The 27,958-nt window shown below is 40.2% G+C and overlaps 1 protein-coding gene across 7 annotated transcripts in view; it reads left to right on the forward strand.

The window, feature by feature from the left end:
* Window positions 1-27,958, forward strand: part of SLX4IP (SLX4 interacting protein) — a 210,919-nt gene that overhangs the window by 14,353 nt on the left and 168,608 nt on the right. For 4 of the 7 annotated variants that reach the window (XM_069547082.1, XM_069547084.1, XM_069547086.1 and 1 more), the window contains exon 2: window positions 11,423-11,478. In XM_069547082.1, the coding sequence (XP_069403183.1) occupies window positions 11,452-11,478 (27 nt within the window). In that variant the 5' untranslated portion in view covers window positions 11,423-11,451. Of the gene's footprint in view, window positions 1-8,943; window positions 9,036-11,422; window positions 11,479-27,958 lie in introns of all 7 variants that reach the window. The other 3 variants (XM_069547081.1, XM_069547083.1, XM_069547085.1) reach the window with 1 other exon arrangement.

Genomic DNA, 27,958 nt, shown 5'->3' on the forward strand with positions numbered 1-27,958 from the left:
ATGCTTTTCAGCTCTGGATTCAGAGTCAGCTGGAACCTTATTGTGAATTGAAAATATAACCTTCACTGTAATATGGCTCTTAATCTATCTAACAGCAGATATATGGTCTAAAGCCTTGTAGTAGTCTTCTGTGTGGGCCACCTGTCCTTCTGGAAAAGGAAGACATACTGGAAAACCAGTGTGTAATTAAAAATAATTAGGTCGCACGTGCTTCAGATTTGGTTGGATACTTGTTGGCAGTACTGTTTTCCCTGTTCCTCTGTCTAGCTGAACTACTGGTATCCTCTAAATATCCCCAGAGAGGGACTCCCTAAATTCTTAGCAGAAGTTACTCAAACCTGATTTAATATATTTAAAGGAGCTGACTGTGTGTTTATCTGGCTCAGATAATACAATGTAATTTTAAAGATTTAACTTGTTTTCAGAATAACCATTATGAATGTTGTTTTCAAGCAGATGTTCTTGACTTTCTAAAAAGTTATTTTTTCCGTTTATACCTCTGTAGAAATGGGCTTGCTAAGATGAACATCATTAAAAAACATTCTAAAGCATATGCATTGCATTGTTCAGGGAACAGAAGTGAATAGATTAAAATGAAATTAAAATGATTTAGGTTTGGATAAAGAAAGATGTTTTTGTCTATTAAAAAATAGAATCAAAGGTTATCAGATATTTTAAAAAATTTCCCATCCAACCAGTCCGTTCTAAAGGAGATCAGCCCTGGGTATTCTTTGGAAGGAATGATGCTAAAGCTGAAACTCCAGTACTTTGGCCACCTCACACGAAGAGTTGACTCATTGGAAAAGACTCTGATGCTGGGAGGGGTTGGGGGCAGGAGGAGAAGGGGACGACAGAGGATGAGATGGCTGGACGGCATCACTGAGTAAATGGACGTGAGTCTGAGTGAACTCCGGGAGTTGGTGATGGACAGGGAGGCCTGGCGTGCTGCGATTCATGGGGTCACAAAGAGTTGGACACGACTGAGTGACTGAACTGAACTGAAGGAAAAATAACTGTTAACACTCATCCGGGGCCTACTGTTTATAAATGATGAGACTGTTTTCATGTACTTAAGTCTTTTCAGTAATTTTAAGTTAGGTATTGCTACCCCTATTTTATAAATCAGGAATCTGGGCTTCAGAAATAAGTGCTTTTCTTCTTTCCCACTGTGATTTACTGCAGGGTATTGACTGTAGTTCTCTGCTGCGCAGTATCATCTTGGTGTTTCTCCACTCCAGGTGTGCTGGTTCGCACCTGCTAATCGCAGAGTCCGAGTCGGCCCCTCCCCAGCCCGTCCTCCCCCTTGGCAGCCCCCACTCTGCCCCCTGTCTGAGCGTCCGTTTCTGTTTTGTGGATAAGCTCACTCGTGTTGCATAGTAGATTCCCCACGGAAGTGTTTGTCTTTCTCCTTCTGACGTCCTTCACTTCGTGTGATAACCTCGAGGTCCTCACTTCGTATGATAATGTCTAGGTCCATCCAAGTTTTGGAGAAGGCATTATTTCTGTCTTTCTCACGGCTGAGTAGTAGTCTGTTGGTTTGTGTGTACCGCGTCTTTATTCACTCATCTGTCAGCGATCATCTAGGTTGCTTCCATGTCTTGGCTGTTGTAAATAGTGTTGCTGTGAACATAGAGGTGTGTGTCTGTTTGAATTATAGGTTTGTCTGGATATATGTATCCAAAAATGGGATTGCTGAATCATGTGGTAGTTCTATTTTTAAAGTTTTTAAGGAACCTCAGTACTGTTTTCCGTAGTGGCTGCACCTGTTTACCTTCCTACCAGTAGTGTAGGAGGGCCCCCTTTTCTCCACACACTCTCCAGCATTTGTTATATGACTTTTTAATGATAGCCATTTTGACAGGTGTGAGGTGGTACCTCATGGTAGTTTTGATTTGCATTTCTCTAATAATTGGCGATATTTAGCATCTTTTCATGTGCATATTGGCCATCTGTATGTTTTCTTTGGAGAAATATCTGTTTAGGTTTTCTGCCTATTTTTTGATTTTTTCTTTAAAAAATATTGAGCCACATGAGCTGTTTGTAAAATAAGTGCTTTTCTTATAATAAAACCAAAATCCCTTAAACTGTACTCTCCATTATGGTCACCACTAACTGCAAGAACCTGTTGAGCCCTTGGCACGTAGCCAGTCCAAATTGAGGTTCTGGTAAACAAAATACATACCTGATTTGAAAGCTTAGTTAAAACACCAGGAATGTAAACATTTTTATATTGATTATATGCTGAAGTGATAATGGGATGGGTTTATTGGGTTAAATAAGACACATCATTAAAATTAATTTAACCATTTCTGTTTAACTTTTTATTAAATGTAGCTGTTAGGAATTTTAAGATTATATCTGTGCCTTGCATTATATTTCTTTTGGACAGTGCTGCTCCAAAAGTATCTGTGCAGATGATCTAAAGTGAAGTGAAGTGAAGTCAGTCAGTCGTGTCTGACTCTTTGCGACCCCGTGGACTGTAGCCCACCAGGCTGCTTGCTCCATGGGATTCTCCAGGCAAGAATACCAGAGTGGGTTGCCATTTCCTTCCCCAGGGGATCTTCCCCACCCAGGGATCGAACCCAGGTCTCCCGCATTGCAGGCAGACACTTTAACCTCTGAGCCACCTGATCTAAACAGTCAGATAATTCCACGCAAAAGACTCATGAGTTAATGCATCCTTCCCACCCCATCCCTTCCTCCATAGCAGCTCTCTCCAGCTTGCTGTGCAGGTTGGAGCATATTTAGCATTTAAGAATTAGATCCGTATCCATAGAGAAGGTGGGTAGGGATGGGGAAGGAATGAAGGTGGGCTTTGGGGTTACCATATGCAAACTGTATATATAAAATAGGTAAATAACAAGGTCCTGCTCTGTAGCGCAGAGACCTATATTCAGTATTCTGTGCTAAGCCGTAATGGAAAAGCATATAAAAAAGAATGTATATATATGTATAAATGAATCCCTGTGCTGTACAGCAGAAACTGATCCAACATTGTAAATCAACTATATACTTAGAAAAGAAATTGAGTCCTTATCACTGAATTCCATGCTGTGTTGCTGCTTTATGATTCCTGTTGTGGCTGTGTGGATTGTTGTTATTATTGGTTTTAGGCTTTGTTTCTAAAACATTCCATTAAGATTAAAGGGAGATCCCTTCAGCCTCTGTGTCGCTACCACGTACATACACAGACGTTTCCCCTCCTTTAAACATTGTTGATTCACTGTTTATTATCACGATTATAGATGCTGGTCGTACCTGAACTGTGTGTGTGTGAAGTACTCTGCTTTTTATTTTCTGCATGCTTTTTGTTTATCCTGGGATCAGCAGTCGCTTTGTGTTACTCAGTTGCTTTGCTTTCCACATACCTGTCCTAATTCAGTCTCGTGTTCTGTACTGGTTGTCTGACATTCATCTGCATGTGCCCAGACGCTTCCTGAAGAGGCCTCTCCTGCACTGTGGCTCTCTGCTTGTCTAGCCCGTGGGTCCCCGGCAGGAATCTGCTTTCACCAGATCCAGGGATTTCCTCTGCCTTTTGCCTATCTCAGCCTTCCTTTTTCCTGTGTCTTCCCTTTTTTGGGGTCAATTTCCTCATTTTGGTGAAACACATCTTCAGTAGCTTACTGAGAAAGGATGCACAGAATATACATTTTTTAAGACCTTGCACATCTAAAAATGTTTTCAGCCACACCCCCTTGTGTTTAAATGTAGTTGGAGTTTGAATACAATTTTCTTCAGATTTTGGGGGATAGTTTTCCATTACCTTAGCTTCCAGAGTTGCTTTGGGTAATTTGGAGCCAAATATTCTCTTCCCATCCCCCTCCTCCCAACTCACCCACTCCCTCAACTCACCCTCCTGTACAGTTCAGTTCAGTTCAGTTCAGTTGCTCAGTCGTGTCTGACTTTTTGCGACCCCATGAATCGCAGCGCACCAAGCTTCCCTGTCCATCACCAACTCCCGGAGTTCACTCAGACTCACGTCCATCAAGTCGGTGATGCCATCCAGCCATCTCATCCTCTGTCACCCCCTTTTCCTCCTGCCCCAATCCCTCCCAGCATCAGAGTCTCTTCCAATGAGTGAACTCTTCGCATGAGGTGGCCAAAGTACTGCAGTTTCAGCTTCAGCATCAGTCCTTCCAAAGAACACTCAGGACTGATCTCCTTTAGGATGGACTGGTTGGATCTCCTTGCAGTCCAGGGGACTCTCAAGTCTTCTCCAACACCACAGTTCAAAAGCATCAATTCTTCGGCACTCACCTTTCTTTATAGTCCAACTCTCACATCCATACATGACCACTGGAAAAACCATAGCCTTGACTAGACAGACCTCAGTCAGCAAAGTAATGTCTCTGGTTTTTAATATGCTATCTAGGTTGGTCATGACTTTCCTTCCAAGGAGTAAGCGTCTTTTAATTTCATGGCTGCAATCACCATCTGCAGTGATTGTGGAGCCCAGAAAAATAAAGTCTGACACTGTTTCCACTGTTCACCATGTATTTGCCATGAAGTGATGGGACCAGATGCCATGATCTTCATTTTCTGAATGTTGAGCTTTAAGCCAACTTTTTCACTTTCCTCTTTCACTTTCATGAAGAGGCTTTTTAGTTCCTCTTCACTTTCTGCCATAAGGGTGGTGTCATCTGCATATCTGAGGTTATTGATATTTCTCCCGGCAATCTTGATTCCAGCTTGTATTTCTTCCAGTCCAGCGTTTCTCATGATGTATTCTGCATGTAAGTTAAATAAGCAGGGTGACAATATACAGCCTTGACATACTCCTTTTCCTGTGTGGAACCAGTCTGTTGTTCCATGTCCAGTTCTAACTGTTGCTTCCTGACCTGCATATAGGTTTCTCAAGAGGCAAGTGTACCCTCTTGTACACATACTTTAAAATCCTTTTTTCAACAATGTCTGAAATTTTCCTATGATATATGCGCTGATATGTGTCTGTTTCAATCCTAATTTTTACAGGTTGGTACTTCTATACTAATCCTTTTATTTTTTCATTTATCCTCTCTTATTTTTCATCTTTATTATTTCTGAAGTTCCTGAATCACTTAGTCAACTTGATCCTTTGGACCTTCTATTAAGTTTTTAAATTTTATTTATCATAGTTTTAGTTGCTTTCCAGAAGCTCCTTTTTATTTATTTATTTATGTTTTTAATTTATTTTTTTATTGAAGGATAATTGCTTTACGGAATTTTGTTGTTCTCTGTCAAACCTCAACATGAATCAGACATAGGTATACACATATCCCCTCCCTTTTGAACCTTCCTCCCATCTCCCTCCCCATCCCACCCCTCTAGGTTGATACAGGGCCCCTGCTTGAGTTTCTTAAGCCATACAGCAAATTCCTGTTGGCTATCTATTTTACATATTGTAATGTAAGTTTCCATGTTACTGTTTCCATACATCTCGCCCTCTCCTTCCCTTTCCCCATGTCCATAAGTCTGTTCTCTGTGTCTGTTTCTTCATTGCTGCCCTGTAAATTAATTATTCAGTGCCGTTTTTCTAGATTCCATTTATATGCATTAGTATATGATACTCATCCTTCTCAGAAGTTCCTTTAAAAAATATTTATTGATGTAATATCTTCTATCCTGCTGATATCAGTGAAAGTGTCTTTCTCCTTGCATAGTCTGTGTTTCAGCTAAGTAGTTTTTTTTCTGTTTTACTTTCTTTCATAATAGAGTTTTTCTTTACATGGTAGACGATTGTCGTTGTTTATGTGTGTGTATTTGGGTGTGGGACCCTAGGAGATGGAAGTTAGTTCTGCACACAGATGTGGGTTTGTGGGTGCGGCCTTCACTTTAGAGCCATCTGTCTTGGCTGTTTGCTTGGGGAACCCCTGATGTCAGTACTTTTAGATCCAGTTTCCTGAGAGAGAGGCTTCGGTCTTCTGCTTGGAGACTAAGGCAGGATAGGGGGGTGTGTTAATCAAGCTTCTCCAGAATGAATAGAAGATATAAATGCACACACACATGTATGTATATATACATGTGTTTATTAAAGGAGTTGCCTCATGGAATTTTGGAGGCTGAGAAGTCCTAAATACACTGTTTATAAGCGGGAGACCCAGAAAAACCAGTGGTATGATTCAGTCCAAGTCCAAAGGCTCAAGAACCAGGAGTGCTAATGTCCAAGGGCAGAAGATGCATGTCCCAAATTAGATCTTGAATTCATTTTTTCCTCTACCTTTTCATTCTGTTTTGACCTTCAGTGGATTGAATGATGCCCACCCACATGGGGGAGGGTCATCTGCTTTACTCAGTTCATAAATTCACATGCTGATCTCTTCCAGAAGCACCCTCACAGACAACGTCTGTCAGTTATCTGGGCATCCCTTAGCCCAAACTGGTTGATAGTTAACTATCACAAGGGGCATGTAAACTGCCCATGAATTTCTCTTTTTTCAGTAGGATACTCCCCACTATATGCTGCACCTGGTATTTTTCAGACCAGAGATCCTCTGTCTTACTTTCTCCAGAAAATAATTCTCTAGGCTTCTGCGGGGGTGAAAAGAGCAGTTGCCTGGCTGTAAAAGGTATAAGAATTTGATTCCTTTTTATAGCCAAATAATATTCCATTGTATGTATATATCATATTTTGTTAAGCATATAGCGATATAAGCTTACCTTAAAAAACAAGAAAGATCTCAATTATTCCGTTATGTTTACCCATTCATCATTTGATGGGCATTTGGGTTCTTTCCACTTTCTTGGTTATTATGAATAATGCTGCTATGAACATTCCTATATAAGTGTTTGTGTGGACATATGTTTTTATTTCCTATGCACATATATAGGAGTGGAAGTGCTGAATCATGTGACAACTCCATGTTTACCTTTTTGAAGAACTGCCAAATGATTTTCCAAAGTGGCTCTAACATCTTATATTTCTCACCAACTATGTATGAGAGTTCCAGTCAATCCATATCTTTGTCAGCACTGGTCTGTTTTTTGTATTTTAGCCATCTTAGTGGGTGAAAAGTGGTGTATCATTATGGTTTTGATTTGTATTTCCTCAACAACTAGTAATTTTGAGCTTATTATTTGCGCTTATAAGGCCATTTGTATATCTTCTTTGGAGAAATGTCTGTTCAGATATTTGGTCCGTTTAAAAATCAGGTTATTCATCTTTTTTGTGTTGTTCTAAGTGTTCTTCGTGTTTTCTGGACGTGAGTCCCTTACTGGAGATGTGGCTTGCAAATATTCTCTCCCACTCTGTGAGTTGTCTTCTCAAGTTCTGGATAGGGTCCTTTAAAGCACTCAAGTTTTAAATTTTCATGAACTCTGATTTAACTTTTTTTTTTTTCTTTCATGACTTGTGCCTTTGGTGTGTATCTAAAAAAATTACTGCCTTATGCAAGACCAGTGATGCAGTGGTAAAGAGCCTGCCTGGCAATGCAGGAGGTGCAGGAGACAGCGGTTTAATCCTGGGTTGGGAAAGCCCCATGGAGGAGGAAATGGCAGCTCACTCCAGTATTCTTTCCTATGAAATTCCATGGACAGAGGGGCCTGGCAGGCTGTAGTCCATAGAGTCACAAAGAGTTGGACGCGACTGAGAATGCACATATGTAAGGTCATAAAAACTTATGCCTATGCTTTCTTCTAAGAGTTTATAGTTTTAACTCTTCCATTTAGCCCTTTTATCCCTTTAGAGTCCATTCTTTATATAGTAGAACATAGGGGTCCAACCTTATTCTTTTGCATGTGGATACTCAGTTGTGGCAGAACCATTTGTAGTAAGGACTGTTTCCCCATTAAATTGTCATGGTAAAAATCAACTCAAGATAAATGTAAGGATCTGTTTTTGAACTTTCAGTTTTAGTCCATTGATTTATGTGAGTTTTATGCCAGTACAGTACCACACTATTTCAATTACTTTGTAGTAAGTTTTCAAATGGGAAAGTATAAATTCTTCAGTTTTGTTCTTTTTAAAGATTATTTTGCCTACTGCAGAGGTCTTATATTTTTTATGAATTTTACGATGAGATAATCATTTTCTATAAAGATCAGCTGAGATTTTGATGGAAATTATGTTATAGATTGATTTTTGGGGTGTATGGCCATGTTAACAAAATTATTAAATGTTCCAATCTATGAATATAGGATATCTGTCCATTTATGTAAGTTTTAAATTTCTTTCAATAATATTTTATGGGTTTTGTTGTATAAATTTTATTGTTTTTTTTTGTTAAACTTTTTGTAAGTATGCTGTCTGACATTATTTTAAACATACTTCTTTTCTTAATTTCCTTTCAGGATTATTCATTGCCAGAATATAGAAATGTAGTTAATTGTTTAATATATTTACATCTTATAACCTTAGTTCATATGCTTTGTAATCTAGTAATTAAAAAAAAAATCTTTAGGATTTTCTACATATAAGAACATGTTATTTGTGATCAGAGATAGTTTTATCTCTTCCTTCCCAGTCTGGATGACTTTTATTTCTTTTTCCTGCCTAATTGCCCTGGCTGCTGCTGCTGCTGCTAAGTCACGTCAGTCGTGTCCGACTCTGTGCGACCCCATAGACGGCAGCCCACCAGGCTTCTCGATCCCTGGGATTCTCCAGGCAAGAACACTGGAGTGGGTAGCCATTTCCTTCTCCAATGCATGAAAACACTGGAGTGGGTTGCCATTTCCTTCTCCAATGCATGAAAGTGAAAAGTGAACGTGAAGTCACTCGGTCGTGTCTGACTCTTAGCGACCCCGTGGAGTGCAGGCAGGAGCACTGGAGTGGGGTGCCACTGCCTTCTCCAGTCGCCCTGGCTAGCACCTCTGATGCAGTGCGGTGTGGAAGTAGCAGGAGCAGACATCACTGCTTCTCCTCCGAAAGGGGAAAGCATTCAGTTGTTCATGGTTTAGTAGGGCTTTAACCGTGGGTTTTTAGTGATGGATTTTCTTTTTTTTCTTTTGGATGCACTGCATGGCTTGCAGGATTGGAGCTCCTTGACCAGTGATTGAATCCCAGCCCTCGGCAGTGAAAGCAGAGTGTTCTAACTACTGGGCCTTCAGGGAGTTCCCTAGGTGTGAGTTTTTTATAGATGTTCTTTACAGGTTGATAACACTTCTTTCTATATTCCTAGTGTGTTGGATTTTTTTGACTAAAAACTGTTGGGTTTTGTTATTTATTTCTAAATTTGAGATAATGGTATGCTTTTTCTTTTATTCTATTAATATAGTAAAGGTTGCTTGCTCTTCCTTCAGATTTATATATAGTAAAGAATGTAACCATTTGGGGTTCCTGGGTGGCGCAGTGGTAAAGAATCCACCTGCAATGCAAGATAAGGGTTCCATCCCTGCGTTGGGGAGATCCTCTGGAGTAGGAAATGGCAACTCACTCTGGTATTCTTGCCTGGAAAATTCCATGGACAGAAGAGCCTGGTGGGATATAGTCCATAGGGTTGCAAAGAGTCGCACACGACTGCACACCATGACGATGATAGCATATTATACAGGTTAGTTTTCAGATGTTAGACCAATCTTATATTCCTGAGATAAATGTATTGTGGTCATGATATTTAACCCTTTTTTTTCCTTTTTTTTTGGAATTTATTTTATTTTATTTTATTTATTTTATTTATTATTTATTTATTTATTTATTTATTTAGTTAGTTTTTTATTTTTTAAATTTTAAAATCTTTAATTCTTACATGCGTTGCCAAACATGTACCCCCCTCCCACCTCCCTCCCCATAACATCTCTCTGGGTCATCCCCATGCACCAGCCCCAAGCATGCTGCATCCTGCATCAGACATAGACTGGCGATTCAATTCTTACATGATAGTATACATGTTAGAATGTCATTCTCCCAAATCATCCCACCCTCTCCCTCTCCCTCTGAGTCCAAAAGTCCGTTATACACATCTGTGTCTCTTTCCCTGTCTTGCATACAGGGTCGTCATTGCCATCTTCCTAAATTTCATATATATGTGTTAGTATACTGTATTGGTGTTTTTCTTTCTGGCTTACTTCACTCTGTATAATCGGCTCCAGTTTCATCCATCTCATCAGAACTCATTCAAATGAATTCTTTTTAACGGCTGAGTAATACTCCATTGTGTATATGTACCACAGCTTTCTTATCCATTCATCTGCTGATGGACATCTAGGTTGTTTCCATGTCCTGGCTATTATAAACAGTGCTGCAATGAACATTGGGGTACATGTGTCTCTTTCAATTCTGGTTTTCTCAGTGTGTATGCCCAGAAGTGGGATTGCTGGGTCATAAGGCAGTTCTATTTGCAATTTTTTAAGGAATCTCCACACTGTTCTCCATAGTGGCTGTACTAGTTTGCATTCCCACCAACAGTGTAGGAGGGTTCCCTTTTCTCCACACCCTCTCCAGCATTTATTGCTTGCAGATTTTTGGATCGCAGCCATTCTGACTGGTGTGAAGTGGTACCTCATTGTGGTTTTGATTTGCATTTCTCTAATAATGAGTGATGTTGAGCATCTTTTCATGTGTTTGTTAGCCATCCGTATGTCTTCTTTGGAGAAATGTCTATTTAGTTCTTTGGCCCATTTTTTGATTGGGTCATTTATTTTTCTGGAATTGAGCTGTATAAGTTGCTTGTATATTTTTGAGATTAGTTGTTTGTCAGTTGCTTCATTTGCTATTATTTTCTCCCACTCAGAAGGCTGTCTTTTCACCTTGCTTATAGTTTCCTTTGTTGTGCAGAAGCTTTTAATTTTAATTAGATGCCATTTGTTTATTTTTGCTTTTATTTCCAGAATTCTGGGAGGTGGATCATAGAGGATCCTGCTGTGATTTATGTCTGAGAGTGTTTATATGTTGCTGGCTTTGGTTTGTAGTATTTTGTTGAATACTGGTGTGTAGTTTTCCTTTCTTCTGATACTTCTTTTTGGTATTGGTGCGTGTGTGCATGCCAAGTCGCTTCAGTCGTGTCTGACACTCTACAACCCCATGGACTGTAGCCCTCCAGGCTCCTCTGTCCATGGGATTCTCCAGGCAAGAATACTGGAGTGGGTTGCCATGCCTTCCTCCAGGGAATCTTGCTGACCCAGGGATTGAACCCACATCTCCTACATTGGCAGATGGATTCTTTACCACTGAGCCACCTGGGAAGCCCCTTGGTATTGGTATCAGGATGTAACTGGCCTCTTAGAATAATTTGAGAATTTTTCTTATTCTTCTTTTAAAGGGTCTTTGAAGGACTGATATTAATTCTTTAAACATTTGGTACAATACATCTGGGCCTCTGCCTTTCTTTGTCAGCAGATTTTAAACTGCTAATTCAATATAATATTTTTGTTAAGACCAGTTATAAGTGAGCATTCATCTTGTAAAAATACATATTGATATTTGATTCTTTAGCCAACCTTTCTCTGATATAATATCCAAATAGAAATTTTAATATACCTACTTATAGCTTTCTTTTTTCTTTTATTACAGGTCTGTAATTATTCTGGAATCAGTAAACCATGGCATCAAAGAAATTTGCTGTTAAAGTAAGTGTTGCTTAATAGCTTTCTTTAGAATGATTAATCACTTTCTAAAATAACCAAGCCCTGTATTAATTGAAGATAGAAGCCCTGAACTTTCCTTCTGCTTTTTAAATTTGAGAGACTGCTGAAAACTTGAAGTTGGTGATTGAAAATTGAAACTGAGAAAATGAATAGTTCATATGGTCGTGGCAGTTTCTTGATTAAAGTCTTTTATAAATGCCTTTGGGGCTAACTTGGTCCTTAAGGTTAAAAACTATGGTTCACATTGCATGTCCATGACATGATTTTTGATTATGACAGAGCAGGCAAAAGAAAAGAGGCAGGCAGCCCGTGCTGCACCCGAGTGAACAGCCGGAGCTAGTTCTCCAGCCTCATGGCCTGCCTTTGTTTTTCCCTCATAAGCATCTCTTCTTTATCTGTTGATGACTGGGTCTGACCTTTGCCTGTGAGGGAAGGGTCACCTGAGAGGGGAAAGAGAGGAGAAGAATTGATAAATAGTGACTATGATTGACCCTGCAGGTTGTGCAGCCAGGGGTCCTGCCTCCCAGCAACTATAGATTCAGTCTCCCGAGAGGGACCACTGCATGAAGGATGCTTTCACGTATGCGTGCTCTTTAGGGCATGTTCTCTTTGCTAGTGTTTCGTTAAGCAGAAATTGAAAACATCAAATCACACGAATTCAAGTGGTTGTTAACCAGATCAGATACTATATAATATTGTAGTCGTGTCTTACCTTTATGAAGTCAGTGTTCATTAGATTTACAACCTATTTATAAATTCCATCACTTAGAATTATTTCTAGTATTTGTATATTCTGCATGTAGTGTTTCTTTCTGTGAGAGATTATAAGGTGAACTTTCACTATTTGTCTGTCTAGAAATGTATTTGGTTTTCCTCTAGAGAGTAAAGTTTGTTTAGAATTTCAGGTTACACATCATTTCTCCTTAGCACTTTAAGGTATCTTCCCTTGTCTTCTGAAATCTCTTACTGCAACTGAGAAATGTTTCAATTATCAATAGATAGTAAAAAAACACATTAAAATATAGTGACTTGAAACACAAGCCGTTTTATTCTCAGGATTCTGGAGGTCGCCAGAAAAAAAACGGGTTGGTTTTCCCGTTTGTGGTTGACTGGGGCTGCAGTCATCGGGGGCCTCAGGGCAGCTGGCGCGTCGAAGCTGACGGTTCTAATGGCTGACTGTGCTGCAGTCTCACCCGGGGCTGTTAGTGCGGCCCTTCAGTTCCCATTCAGGTGGCTGCTCAGTACTGCTTGGGCTTCTCCTAGCTTGGTGGCTGAGTTTTGAGGGATGGGCTCTGAGGGCAAGAGTTGCTGGAAGAAGGAAGTGTGTAATTCGTCCAACCCTTGAAGACCTGGGCTCAGAAGTCTCAGATGCATTTCCTCCACATTCAGTTGGTCAGAGCACTCAGAGGTCAACTCCAGGGAAGAGGCAGCTCTTGATGTGAAAAGCAGCTTGTGCTCACAAGGAGGGGAGCCTCTGAGGGTACATCTATGGAGTCCAGTCAGCTCAGAAATCTACTTGTGATTCCTTTCTCTGTTACCTTGCTTACCAAGCTATCTTGGTTCTCTTTGGTTACTTTTAAGGTTTTATCTTTGTCTTTGATAATCTACAGTTTCCCTGTGAAATCTTGAGATATAGACTTATTTTTATTTATCTGGCTCAGGATGCAATGTACATCTTCCTTTGGAAAAGTCAAGTCTTTCATCAGTTTTGGGAAATTTTGGCTTTTTTCTCTTCAAGTACTGCTCGTCTCTGTTCTCTCTGTTTCATTCTAAAAAAACCAAGATCATGGCATCTGGTCCCATCACTTCATGGCAAATAGATGGGGGAAACAATGCAAATAGTGACAGACTTTATTTATACAAAATCACCGTGAATGGTGACTGCAGCCTTGAAATTAAAAGACATTTGCTCCTTGGAAGAAAAGCTATGACATACCTAGACAGTGTATTAAAAAGCAGAGACATTTCTTTTCCGATAAAGGACCGTCTAGTCAAAGCTATGGTTTTTCCAGTAGTCATGTATGGATGTGAGAGCTGGACCATAAAGAAGGCTGAGTGCCAAAGAATTGATCGTTTTGAACTGTGGTGTTGGAGAAGACTCTTGAGAGTCCCTTGGACAACAAGGAGATCAAACAAGTCAATCCTAAAGGAAATCAACTGTGAATATTTATTGGAAGGACTGATGCTGAAGCTGAAGCTCCAATACTTTGGCCAACTGATGCGAAGAGCTGACTCATTAGAAAAGACCCTGATGCTGGGAAAGATTGAAGGCAGGAGAAGGGGACGACAGAGGATGAGATGGCTGGATGGCATCATCAACTCAATGCACATGAATTTGCGCACACTCCTGGAGATGGTGAAGGACAGGGAATCCTGGTGTGCTGCAGTCCTTGCAAAGAATCAGACATGACTGAACCTCTGAAAGACAGCAATTCTTCTGGAACTCGTAAAACTTGTTGGATAGTCCTGTATAATTGTTTCTTATGTGCTGGAGGGTGGTATTAACTCATCCAAGACTGAGCCCTTGCAGGCTTTCTACTCAGAAAAGGACGGGGCCTCTTGCAAAGCTTTGCCCAAACTGATTGTGATCCATTTGGGCAGACAGTCTTCATCAGGTGCAAAGCTTGGGCCCCAGGCACCTGATTATGTCAGAGTTGGTCTATTGATTTCCAAAGCATACACACTGCTGTGACAAATTCTGCTACCAGATTGCTCAACCCCACAGCTGCACCAGGTGGCGCTAGTGGTAAAGAACTGGCCTGCTTGATCTGGGTGGGGAGGATCCTCTGCAGAAGGAAATGGCTACCCACTCCAGTATTCTTGCCTGGGAAATCCCATGGACAGAGGAGCCTGGCGGGCTGCAGTCCATGGGGTCGCAGAGAGTCACAACTTAGAGACTGAACAACAGCAACAACAAAATATTTTCAGAATCTTAAAAAAAACAAAAACAAAAACATAGAGACATAGACGTATTTCCACTGTTCCTTAATGTTTGAAATACATGGTAGGAAGACCTACAAGCCCGGTCCTGCAGAGCTGTGGAGCGGTTTCAAGTTTACTTCTGCTGGAGCCATTGGCACTTTGGTGGTTTTGGACCAGGTTTATGTCCATTTCAGGGCTTGGGATTCCACCCGCTGTGGGCAGTCTGACTTTGTAGCCCACAACCAAGTGAGGCACAAGCTTCGTGCTTCCAGTCTTTTCCACCCTTGTTCTCGCTCTTCTCCTTCCCCATCCCCTTTCTCAGAACTCTGGGGTCGGGGCAGGCTTCTAAGCTGCCTCCTTTGGTCTGGGAGCAGAGAGGTTTTTGCATTTTCATGAAGGCCACAGTTTCTCAAGAGAAAGAAGGAAAAGCTCTCTTAAATAGCTTTTATTCCAAGAAATTGTGGACACACTTATCCACATGAACCAGAGTATCTTATATGAGATATCTCCAAATTGAGTATTTATTTCTATATTTCTGTTTCAAGCTTTGTATTATGTCTTAGGCTGTTATGAAGAGCTGAAAGTTTTCTCCACGACTCCTGACTTAACTGGAATCAGTTTATTCCCAACTCCTCTCTCTCCTTTTCCTACCCTCTTTGGGCATTAGGATGCCAGCTCTCAGCTATCCTGGCTTTCAGATACTCTGACAACCAGGCTTGAACCTTTCAAAGGCATGATTGTTTTTTGTTTTGTTTTGTTTTTTCCAGCTTGATTGCATTATTGACATAAAACCCTGTGTAAGTTTAAGGTGTGTTGGTTTGAGAAACATATAAATTGCAAAATGTTTATTTACCATAATGTTTAGTTAGCAAACATACCTTCACTTAATTACTGTTTTCTTATTATGGTGACAACATTAGAGCTTTACTCTCAAGTATACGGTACAGTGTTGTTAACTATAGTCACCAGGTTGTGTATTAGATCCTGGAACTTTGTTGTTTTTGAGTCACTAAGTCATGTCCTAGTCTATTGCGACCCCATGCACTGTAGGCTGCCAGGCTTCTCTGCATGGGATTTCCCAGGCAAGCTTATCTTATAACTGAAAGTTTATACCCTTAACCCAGTATCACCTCATTTACCCCACCCCCTCAATCCCTTGCAACCACCGCTCGACTCTGTTTCTGTGAATTCAAAGTTTAAAGATGCCACATATAAGTGAAATCATATAGTATTTCTCTTTCTCTAAGTTACTGCACTTGGCATAATGTCCTCAGAGTCTCTGTTGTTGCAAATGGCAGAATTTTCTTCTTTGCTGTGGCCGAATGATATTCCACTGTATGCATATACATTTTCTTCTTTCGTTCCTCCGTGAATGGACATGTAGGCTGCTTCCATGTCTCCCCTGTTGTGAATAATGCTGCAGTGAACACAGGAGGGCGAATATCTCTTCAAGACAGTGATTTCACCAACACTGTTAATAGGCGATACCCCAACACAAAATAAAAAGTTAAAAGTAGCAGTGATTAAAAAAAAAAGATAGCAATTCCATATTTCATATCCTTCAGATATAATCCCAGGAGTGGGATTGCTGGATCATGTGGTAGTTGTATTTTAAAATTTTTGAGGAACCTCTATTTTCTGTAGTTGTGTCACCAATTCACATTCCCACCACCCATTCCCGCCAGGGCTCCCTTTTCTCAACATTCTCACCAGCATTTGTCTTTTCTCATGGTAGCTACAATAGCTTGTGTGGTTATAATTCATTGTGGTTTTTAGTTGCCTTTCCAAAGGAAGGATATCAACTAATACTGTTAGGGATTTATTAATTTTATTATTCTTTTCGGAGAACCAACCTTTGGCTTTGATTTTTTTTTTTCCTGTAGGGTACTTGTTTTCTGTTTTATTGATTATTATTTTCTTCCTTCTATATTCATTAAGTAAATTTGTCCTTTTTCTAGCTTCTTAAGTTGGAAGTTTAAACCATTGATTTTGAACATTTTTTTTTCTGATATATACACTTAAAACTATAAATTCCTAAGCATCTACTTCATTTCAGTGGTTCAGTCTTGTCCAACTCTTTGCGACCCATGGACTGCAGCATGCCAGGCTTCCCTGTCTATCACCAACTCCCAGAGCTTGCTTAAACTCGTGTCCATCGAGTCAGTGATGCCATCGAACCATCTCATCCTCTGTTGTCCCCTTCTCCTCCCACCTTCAATCTTTCCCAGCATCAGGGTCTTTTCCAATGAGTCAGTTCTTTGCATCAGGTGGCCAAAATATTGCCGTTTCAGCTTCAGCATCCGTCTTTCCAATGAATATTCAGAACTGATTTCCTTGAGGGTGGACTGGTTAGATCTCCTTGCAGTCCAAAGGACTCTCAAGAGTCTTCCTCAACACCACAGTTCAAAAGCATCAATTCTTTGGTGCTCACCTTTCTTTATAGTCCAACTCTCACATCCATACATGACTACTGGAAAAACCATAGCTTTAACTAGATGGACCTTTGTCAGCAAAGTAGTGTCTCTGCTTTTTAATATGCTGTGTAGGTTGGTCATAGCTTTTCTTCCAAGGAGCAAGCGTCCTTTAATTTCACAGCTACAGTCACCATCTGTAGTGATTTAAGAGCTTCCCCAAATAAAGTCTGTCACTGTTTCCATTCTTTTCCCATCTATTTGCCATGAAGTGATGAGATCAGATGCCATGATCTTTGTTTTTTGAATGTTGAATTTTAAGCCAACTTTTGCACTCTCCTCTTTCACTTTCATCAAGAGGCTCTTTAGCTCTTAAACTTTGCCTTCTGCTATAAGGGTGGTGTCATCTGCCTATCGAGGTTATTGATATTTCTCCCAGCAATCTGGATTCCAGCTTGTGCTTGATCCAGCCCAGCATTTGGCATTATGTACTCTGCATATAAGTTGAATAAGCAGGGTGACAATATACAGCCTTGACATAACTCTTTTCCCGATTTGGAACCAGTCTGTTGTTCCTGTCCAGTTTATTAACTGTTGCGCCTTGACCTGCATACAGATTTCTCAGAGGGCAGGTCACGTGGTTTGGTATTCCCATCTCTTTCAGAATTTTCCACAGTTCATTGTGATCCACACAGTCAGAGGCTTTGGCATAGCCAATAAAGCAGAAATAGATGTTTTTCTGGAAGTCTCTTGGTTTTTCGACGATCCAGCAGATGTTGGCCTTCTGATCTCTGGTTCCTCTGTTTTTTCTAAATCCAGCTTGCACATCTGGAAGTTCATGGTTCATGTACTATTGAAGCCTGGCTTGGAGAATTTTGAGCATTAGGTTACTAGCCTGTGAGATGAGTACAGTACTGTGGTATTTAGAACATTCTTTGGTACTGCCTTTCTTTGGGATTGGAATGAAAACTGACCTTTTCCAGTCCTGTGGCCACTGCTGAGTTTTACAGATTTGCTGGCATATTGAGTGCAGTACTTTCACAGCATCATTAGGATTTGAAATAGCTCAACTGGAATTCCATCACCTCCACTAGCTTTGTTCGTAGTGATGGTTCCTAACGCCCGCTTGACTTCGCACTTCAGGATGTCTGGCTCTAGCTGATTGATCACACCTTTGTGATCTGGGTCATGAAGATCTTTTTTGTACAGTTCTGTGTGTTCTTGCCACCTCTTCTTAATATCTCCTGCTTCTGTTAGTTCCATACCATTTCTGTTCTTTATTGTGCTCATCTTTGCATGAAATGTTCCCTTGGTATTTGTAATTTTCTTGAAGAGATCTCTAGTCTCTTCCATTCTATTGTTTTCCTCTATTTCTTTGTATTGATCACTGAGGAAGACTTTCTTTCTCTCCTTGCTGTTCTTTGGAACTCTGCATTCAAATGGGTATATCTTTCCTTTTCTCCTTTGCCTTTCGCTTCTTTTCTTTTCTCAGCTATTTGTAAGGCCTCCTCAGAAAACTGTTTTGCCTTTTTTCATTTCTTTTTCTTGGGGTGGTCTTCATCCCTGCCTCCTGTACAATGTCATGAAGCTCTGTCCATAGTTTTCAGGGACTCAGTCTGTCAGGTCTAACCCCTTAAATCTGTTTGACACTTCCATTTGTTAAGCACCTGCTTCCATCTGTTTGTCAAGCATGTACTTATTTGTATCCTTTTGCTTTCATAAAGATGTAGTTCAAGTAGTAATTTTGCTTTGATTCATATAAAAATATTTTCTAATTTTCATATTGTTTCATTTTTGATTACTGGGTTATTCATGTGTTTACCTTCTAAGTATTTGGAAATTTTTCAAAAATCATTTTGTTATAGGTGTTTTGTATAATTCCTCTATTTTGGTTAATATTTTATAAACACTTGAATAATCTGATGGTTGTTATGTACATTAAACTATGTATCTGACTCATGTCAAGTTTGTTAAATGTGTTGGATAAATTTGCTATGTTTACTATATTTTGTCTACTTGTTTAATCAGTTGAGAGTGCTGTGTTAAAATTTCCAATTATGATTTTAGATTTGTATGTTTGTCCTTTTGTTGATATTTGCTTTGTATATCTTGAGGGCTTCCCTAGTGACTCAGTGGTAAAGAATCCACCTGCCAGTGTAGGAGATGAGGGTTTGATCCCTGGGTGAGGAATATCCCCTGGAGAAGGGAATGGCAACCCACTCCAGTATTCTTGCCTGGAGAATCCCATGGACAGAGGAGCCTGGTGGGTTGCAGTCCAGGGGGCCACAAAGAGTGAGACACAACTTAGCAACTAAACAACAACATTATCTTGAGGCTGTGTTAATAGATATATACAACTTTATCATTGCTTTTTCTGTTGAATAGAATCTTTAATCAATATGAAATATCTCTTTTTTATTTCCAGTCATAGTTACCCGAAAGTCTACTTGTCTGATAGTAGGGCCTGCATTTGGCATTCTCCAACCAAATAGAAGGGACCCCAATGGATTCCTGAAGTAGTCATTGAGTGCCAACCATGTAAGGAAAGTTTTTAATCAGCATTTCCTTGTCTGTTCTTAATTACGAATGGACAAAAGATACCACCATAGATGTAAGGATGACTTGATAAACAGAGTTCCAAAGAATAGCAAGGAGAGATAAGAAAGCCGTCCTCAGCGATCAGTGCAAAGAAATAGACAAAAACAATAGAACGGGAAACACTAGAGATCTTGTCAAGAAAATTACAAATACCAAGGGAACATTTCATTCAAAGATGGGCTCAATAAAGGACAGAAATGGTATGGACCTAACAGAAGCAGAAGATATTAAGAAGAGGTGGCAAGAATATACAGAAGAACTGAACAAAAAAGATCTTCACGACCCAGATAATCACGAAGGTGTGATCACTCACACTCACCTAGAGCCAGACATCCTAGAATGTGAAGTCAGGTGGGCCTTAGGAAGTATCACCACGAACAAAGCTAGTGGAGGTGATGGAATTCCAGTTGAGCACTTTCAAATCCTAAAAGATGATGCTGTGAAAGTGCTGCACTCGCTATGTCAGCAAATTTGGAAAACTCAGCAGTGGCCACAGGATGGGAAAAGGTCAGTTTTCATTCCAATCCCAAAGAAAAGGCAATCCCAAAGAATGCTCAAACTACCGCACAATTGCAGTCATCTCACATGCTAGTAAAGTAATGCTCAAAATTCTCCAAGCCAGGCTTCAGCAATACGTGAACCATGAACTTCCAGATGTTCAAGCTGCTTTAGAAAAGGCAGAAGAACCAGAGAACAAGTTGCCAACATCTGCTGGATTGTCAAAAAAGCAAGAGAGTTCCAGAAAAACATCTATTTCTGCTTTATTGACTATGCCAAAGCCTTTGATTGTGTGGATCACAATAAGCTGTGGAAAATTCTGAAAGAGATGGGAATACCAGACCACCTGACCTGTCTCTCAAGAAACCTATATGCAGCTCAGGAAGCAACAGTTAAAACTGGACATGGAACAACAGACTGGTTCCAAATAGAGAAAGGAGTATGTCAAGGCCGTATATTGTCACCCTGTTTATTTAACTTCTATGCAGGGTACATCATGAGAAATGCAGGACTGGATGAAGCACAAGCTGGAATCAAGATTTCCGGGAGAAATATCAATAACCTCAGATATGCAGGTGACACCACCCTTATGGCAGAAAGTGAAGAAGAACTAAAGAGCCTCTTGATGTGAAAGAGGAGAGTGCAAAAGTTTTCTTACAGTTCAACATTCAGAAAACTAAGATCATGGCATCCGGTCCCATCACTTCATGGCAAATAGATGGGGAAACAGTTGAAACAGTGGCTGACTATTTTTCTGGGCTCCAAAATGAATGCAGATGGTGATTGCAGCCATGAAACTAAAAGACACTCCTTGGAAGGCAAGTTATGACCAACCTAGATAGCATATTCAAAAGCAGGGACATGACTTTGCCAACAAAGGTCCGTCTAGTCAAGGCTATGGTTTTTCCAGTAGTCATGTACGGATGTGAAAGTTGGACTATAAAGAAAGCTGAGTGCTGAAGTATTGATGCTTTTGAACTGTGGTGTTGGAGAAGGCTCTTGAGAGTCCCTTGGACTGCAAGGAGCTCCAACCAGTCCATTCTGAAGGAGATCAGCCCTGGATATTCATTGGAGGGACTGATGTTGAAGCTGAAACTCCAATACTTTGGCCTCCTGATATGAAGAGCTGACTCATTGAAAAGACCCTGATGCTGGGAAAGATTGAGGGCAGGAGGAGAAGGTGGCAAGAGAGGATGAGATGGTTGGATGGCATCACCGACTCAATGGACATGAGTTTGGGTAAACTCCAGGAGTTGGTGATGGACAGGGAGGCCTGGTGTGCTGTGGCTATGGGGTCGCAAAGATGATTGAGTGACTAAACTTAACTGAACTGAGAAACAAAACTGATAAAGAGGGGAAAAAAGCAAATCAACCAACTTGGAGGGGAAGGGTGATTCTAGTGAGTAAGAAAAGACTTTGAAAAACTTTGATATTAGTATCTTCCTAGCAAAAAAAGAGACTGTTATAACTACCTAACAAGTTCTAACAATAAGCATGTTATGAATAAGGGAAATTCGCCAGAAAATGTAAGAGCTCCTGTAAATTAAAAATATAATAGAAATAAAAATTTAATAGCATACAGGATAGTAGATAAATATCTGCCCAAATAGTAGAACAGAAAGATAATAGATAAAAATTAGGAATATACCATGCGGACTTTTTTGGTGGTCCAGAAGAAACTGAAGTTAAACGGTTTTATGAAGACCTACAAGACCTTTTAGAACTAACACCACAAAAAGATGTCCTTCTCATTATAGGGGACTGGAATACAAAAGTAGGAAGTGAAGTAAAACTCTCACTGTTTGCAGATGACATGATCCTCTACATGGAAAACCCTAAAGACTCCACCAGAAAATTACTAGAGCTAATCAGTGAATATAGTAAAGTTGCAGGATATAAAATCAACACACAGAAATCCCTTGCATTCCTATACACGAATAATGAGAAAGTAGAAAAAGAAATTAAGGAAACAATTCCATTCACCATTGCAACGAAAAGAATAAAATACTTAGGAATATATCTACCTAAAGAAACTAAAGACCTATATATAGAAAACTATAAAACACTGATGAAAGAAATCAAAGAGGACACTAATAGATGGAGAAATATACCATGTTCATGGATTGGAAGAATCAATATAGTGAAAATGAGTATACTACCCAAAGCAATTTACAAATTCAATGCAATCCCTATCAAGCTACCAGCCACATTTTTCACAGAACTAGAACAAATAATTTCAAGATTTGTATGGAAATACAAAAAACCTCGAATAGCCAAAGCAATCTTGAGAAAGAAGAATGGAACTGGAGGAATCAACTTGCCTGACTTCAGGCTCTACTACAAAGCCACAGTCATCAAGACAGTATGGTACTGGCACAAAGACAGACATATAGATCAATGGAACAAAATAGAAAGCCCAGAGATAAATCCACACACATATGGACACCTTATCTTTGACAAAGGAGGCAAGAATATACAATGGAGTAAAGACAATCTCTTTAACAAGTGGTGCTGGGAAAACTGGTCAACCACTTGTAAAAGAATGAAACTAGATCACTTTCTAACACCGCACACAAAAATAAACTCAAAATGGATTAAAGATCTAAATGTAAGATCAGAAACTATAAAACTCCTAGAGGAGAACATAGGCAAAACACTCTCAGACATAAATCACAGCAGGATCCTCTATGATCCACCTCCCAGAATTCTGGAAATAAAAGCAAAAATAAACAAATGGCATCTAATTAAAATTAAAAGCTTCTGCACAACAAAGGAAACTATAAGCAAGGTGAAAAGACAGCCTTCTGAATGGGAGAAAATAATAGCAAATGAAGCAACTGACAAACAACTAATCTCAAAAATATACAAGCAGCTTATGCAGCTCAACTCCAGAAAAATAAACGACCCAATCAAAAAATGGGCCAAAGAACTAAATAGACATTTCTCCAAAGAAGACATACGGATGGCTAACAAACACATGAAAAGATGCTCAACATCACTCATTATTAGAGAAATGCAAATCAAAACCACAATGAGGTACCACTTCACACCAGTCAGAATGGCTGCGATCCAAAAATCTGCAAGCAATAAATGCTGGAGAGGGTGTGGAGAAAAGGGAACCCTCCTACACTGTTGGTGGGAATGCAAACTAGTATAGCCACTATGGAGAACAGTGTGGAGATTCCTTAAAAAATTGCAAATAGAACTACCTTATGACCCAGCAATCCCTCTGCTGGGCATACACACCGAGGAAACCAGAATTGAAAGAGACACATGCACCCCAATGTTCATCGCAGCACTGTTTATAATAGCCAGGACATGGAAACAACCTAGATGTCCATCAGCAGATGAATGGATAAGAAAGCTGTGGTACATACACACAATGGAGTATTACTCAGCCATTAAAAAGAATTCATTTGAATGAGTTCTGATGAGATGGATGAAACTGGAGCCGATTATACAGAGTGAAGTAAGCCAGAAAGAAAAACACCAATACAGTATACTAACACATATATATGGAATTTAGGAAGAAGGCAATGACGACCCTGTATGCAAGACAGGGAAAGAGACACAGATGTGTATAACAGACTTTTGGACTCAGAGGGAGAGGGAGAGGGTGGGATGATTTGGGAGAATGGCATTCTAACATGTATACTATCATGTTAAGAATCGAATCGCCAGTCTATGTCTGACGCAGGATGCAGCATGCTTGGGGCTGGTGCATGGGGATGACCCAGAAAGATGTTATGGGGAGGGAGGTGGGAGGGGGGTTCATGTTTGGGAATGCATGTAAGAATTAAAGATTTTAAAATTTAAAAAATAAAAAACTAAAAAAATAAAAAATAAATAAAAAAAAAAAAAAAGAAAGAAATACCTGGAGTAACAGGCAAATTTGGCCTTGGAATGCGCAATGAAGCAGGGCAAAGACTAATAGAGTTTTGCCAAGAAAATGCACTGGTCATAGCAAACACCCTCTTCCAACAACACAAGAGAAGACTCTGCACATGGACATCACCAGATGGTCAACACTGAAATCAGATTGATTATATTCTTTGCAGCCAAAGATGGGGAAGCTCTATACAGTCAACAAAAACAAGACCAGGAGCTGACTGTGGCTCAGGTCATGAACACCTTATTACCAAATTCAGACTCAAATTGAAGAAAGTAGGGAAAACCGCTAGACCATTCAGGTATGACCTCAATCAAATCCCTTATGATTATACAGTGGAAGTGAGAAATAGATTTAAGGGCCTAGATCTGATAGATAGAGTGCCTGATGAACTATGGATGGAGGTTCGTGACATTGTACAGGAGACAGGGATCAGGACCATCCCCATGGAAAAGAAATGCAAAAAAGCAAAATGGCTGTCTGGGAAGGCCTTGCAAATAGCTGTGCAAAGAAGAGAGGTGAAAAGCAAAGGAGAAAAGGAAAGATATAAGCATCTGAATGCAGAGTTCCAAAGAATAGCAAGAAGAGATAAGAAAGCCTTCTTCAGTGATCAATGCAAAGAAATAGACGAAAACAACAGAATGGAAAATACTAGAGATCTCTTTAAGAAAATTAGAGATACCAAGGGAACATTTCATGCAAAGATGAGCTCGATAAAGGACAGAAATGGTATGGACCTAACAAGCAGAAGATATTAAGAAGAGGTGGCAAGAATACACGGAAGGACTGTACAAAAAAGATCTTCATGACCCAGATAATCATGATGGTGTGATCACTCATCTAGAGCAAGACATCTTGGAATGTGAAGTCAAGTGGGCCTTAGAAAGCATCACTACAAACAAAGCTAGTGGAGGTGATGGAATTCCAGTTGAGCTCTTTCAAATCCTGAAAGATGATGCTGTGAAAGTGCTGCACTCAATATGCCAGCAAATTTGGAAAACTCAGCAGTGGCCACAGGACTGGAAAAGATCAGTTTTCATTTCAATTCCAAAGAAAGGCAATGCCAAAGAATGCTCAAACTACCGCACAATTGCACTCATCTCAAATGCTAGTAAAGTAATGCTCAAAATTCTCCAAGCCAGGCTTCAGCAATACGTGAACTGTGAACTCCGTGATGTTCAAGCTGGTTTTAGAAAAGGCAGAGGAACCAGAGATCAGATGCCCAACATCTGCTGGATTGTCAAAAAAGCAAGAGAGAGTTCCAGAAAAACATCTATTTCTGCTTTATTGACTATGCCAAAGCCTTTGACTGTTTGGATCACAATAAACTGTGGACAATTCTGAAAGAGATGGGAATACCAGACCACCTGACCTGCCTCTTGAGAAATCGGTATGCAGGTTAGAAAGCAACAGTTAGACCTGGACATGGAACAACAGACTGTTTCCAAATAGGAAAAGGAGTACGTCAAGGCTGTATATTGTCACCCTGCTTATTTAACTTCTATGCAGAGTACATCATGAGAAATGCTGGGCTGGAAGAAGCACAAGCTGGAATCAAGATTGCCGGGAGAAATATCAATAACCTCAGGTATGCAGATGAAAAGCCTCTTGATGAAAGTGAAAGAGGAGAGTGAAAAAGTTGGCTTAAAGCTCAACATTCAGAAAACGAAGTTCATGGCATCCGGTCCCATCACTTCATGGGAAATAGATGGGGAATCAGTGGAAACAGTGTCAGACTTTATTTTTCTGGGCTCCAAAATCACTGCAGATGGTGACTGCAGCCATGAAATTAAAAGACACTTACTCCTTGGAAGAAAAGTTATGACCAACCTAGATAGCATATTCAAAAGCAGAGACATTACTTGCCGACTAAGGTCCGTCTAGTCAAGGCTATGGTTTTTCCATTGGTCATGTATGGATGTGAGAGTTGGATTGTGAAGAAGGCTGATCACCGAAGAATTGATGCTTTTGAACTGTGGTGTTGGAAAAGACTCTTGAGAGTCCCTTGGAGTGCAAGGAGATCCAACCAGTCCATTCTGAAGGAGATCAGCCCTGGGTGTTCTTTGGAAGGAATGATGCTGAAGCTGAAACTCCAGTACTTTGGCCACCTCATGTGAAGAGTTGACTCATTGGAAAAGACTCTGATGCTGGGAGGGATTGGGGGCAGGAGAAGAAGGGGATGACCGAGGATGAGATGGCTGGATGACATCACGGACTCGATGGACGTGAGTCTGAGTGAACTCTGGGAGATGGTGATGGACAGGGAGGCCTGGCATGCTGCGATTCATGGGGTCGCAACGGGTCGGACACGACTGAGCGACTGAACTGAACTGAACTGAGTGATTAAAACTCTGAGTTTCCACTGCATGGAGCATGGTTCGATTCTTGGTCAGGAAACTAAGATCCCACATGCCATGTGGAAAAAAAAAAAAAAAGGATGGGGAGGATAGCACAAAAACATTAAAAATTAGAATGAGGTACAGACTTAGAATGAAAAATTGGCATTCTGGAAAGGAAGACAAAAATGATGGAGAAGAAAATTATGAAGAAATAATAAAATTACTAGAAATGATAGCACAAAGTTACTATTTGAAAATTTCTGTGAGTGGATACCTAAAAAAGGCAATGAAAACAAGTAGTACTTAGGCATATTTTGCCAAGATTTCCTAACACTGGGAACTCAGAGGAGATCCTGAAAGAAAAATAGGTCACATGCCAAAGATCGGATTCAGAGCAGCCGCCTCAGCAGCTAGAGCTGGACAGGGGAGCAGGGGCTTTGATATTCTAAAGATGACGGATCCCAACCCTGAATTCTTCCCTCAGCCCAGCTTTAGATCACATGGTCAGCTGGAATAGAAGTTTCTTCAGACTTGCAAAGACTGAAAAAAAGTTGTTCTAATGCACTCTGTTTCAGGAAGGATGTGATTTTTCCCAAATGCACATGTGAACAGAGAAAGGGTAAAATACGGGATTTAGGAAATTGGGAGTCTAACAGGTGGGGTCTCAGCAAATCCTATGATGATCAGCTGTGTCTTATGCTTGGAAAGTAATGTTTGGAACAGGACAGATGGTTCCATGGACAATATCCCCAACAAAAAATGAAATGAATAAATTACCACATGTATTTAAATGTATCGAGAGGAGTTTTTGTAGGCCTGTCAGAGAGTGTGGGAATGGTTTAGTGCTAGAAATACGGGAAACTAAACAGAAAGTGACGTAAGCCTTCATTCTAAGCAAGCGAAAGACTATGCAAGATGGAAAAGTAAGCATGGTATACTGCACTCCTCAGCTTTGAACATTTCCTATGTGTGGTCTCCAAATTTTGGAAGGCTGGCAAAGGGGATGTGTGAGAGGGTGAGTTGTAAGCATTGTATTTTCATTTTCCACAGATAGTGTTTACATTTGAAATAGTAAAAGGTTATAGTATAAACAAAATATCGAGAACTGTTTAGTAAATACCAGGTGAAATGTCTAGAAGTTTTCAGTGTGTTTGCTCCTAGTGAGTGAGAGTTGGGGTGGGGGTGGAGGCAGGATGGGGCAGAAGAGGCCTGTTTTTTATATTTCATTTTAATCTGTGTATATAAATTGCTATGATAAAAAATCAAATGAATAAATGTAAGTTAAAAAGAATTAACCTATGCAGATTTTCATATTGATGCATTTACTTTTGACCCTTAGGTTGAAAAATACCTGGATAGAACATTATTTCCAAAGTAACAGAAAACCAGATGAACCACCAGTTTGCCGCTTGCACCTCAGGTGTTTATTCTTACTCCAAATAGTATTAATTATCCATGCAGACAGATTATTCTTATTCAAATGAAGAAAGGTCTTCTGACTTTGCTTTGAGGAAGAGGACTTTTTTTTTTAAACTGCTGTGACCCTGGCCTTGAGCTTTCTTATGACTGCTACCTAGGCTAGAATTCCAGGAAATGGCAGCAGTGTATGAGATGAAAAAGTCCTTGGAAGCCCAGCTTTCAGGGTCTCAGGGCAGGAAGACGTCCGGGCTACAGCGAAGGCCTTCTGAGCTGAGAGCGGTAGTAGTGTCAGCAGACGCATGTCTTCCTGGGGCTCGTCAGTGATCCTAATTCTAGCCCTGCAGCCTCCCCATTGATTTAGAACTTCCATAATTGTGAGTTCTTTA

The sequence above is a fragment of the Ovis canadensis genome, chromosome 13, assembly GCF_042477335.2.
Source record: "Ovis canadensis isolate MfBH-ARS-UI-01 breed Bighorn chromosome 13, ARS-UI_OviCan_v2, whole genome shotgun sequence".
Lineage (NCBI taxonomy): Eukaryota > Metazoa > Chordata > Mammalia > Artiodactyla > Bovidae > Ovis > Ovis canadensis.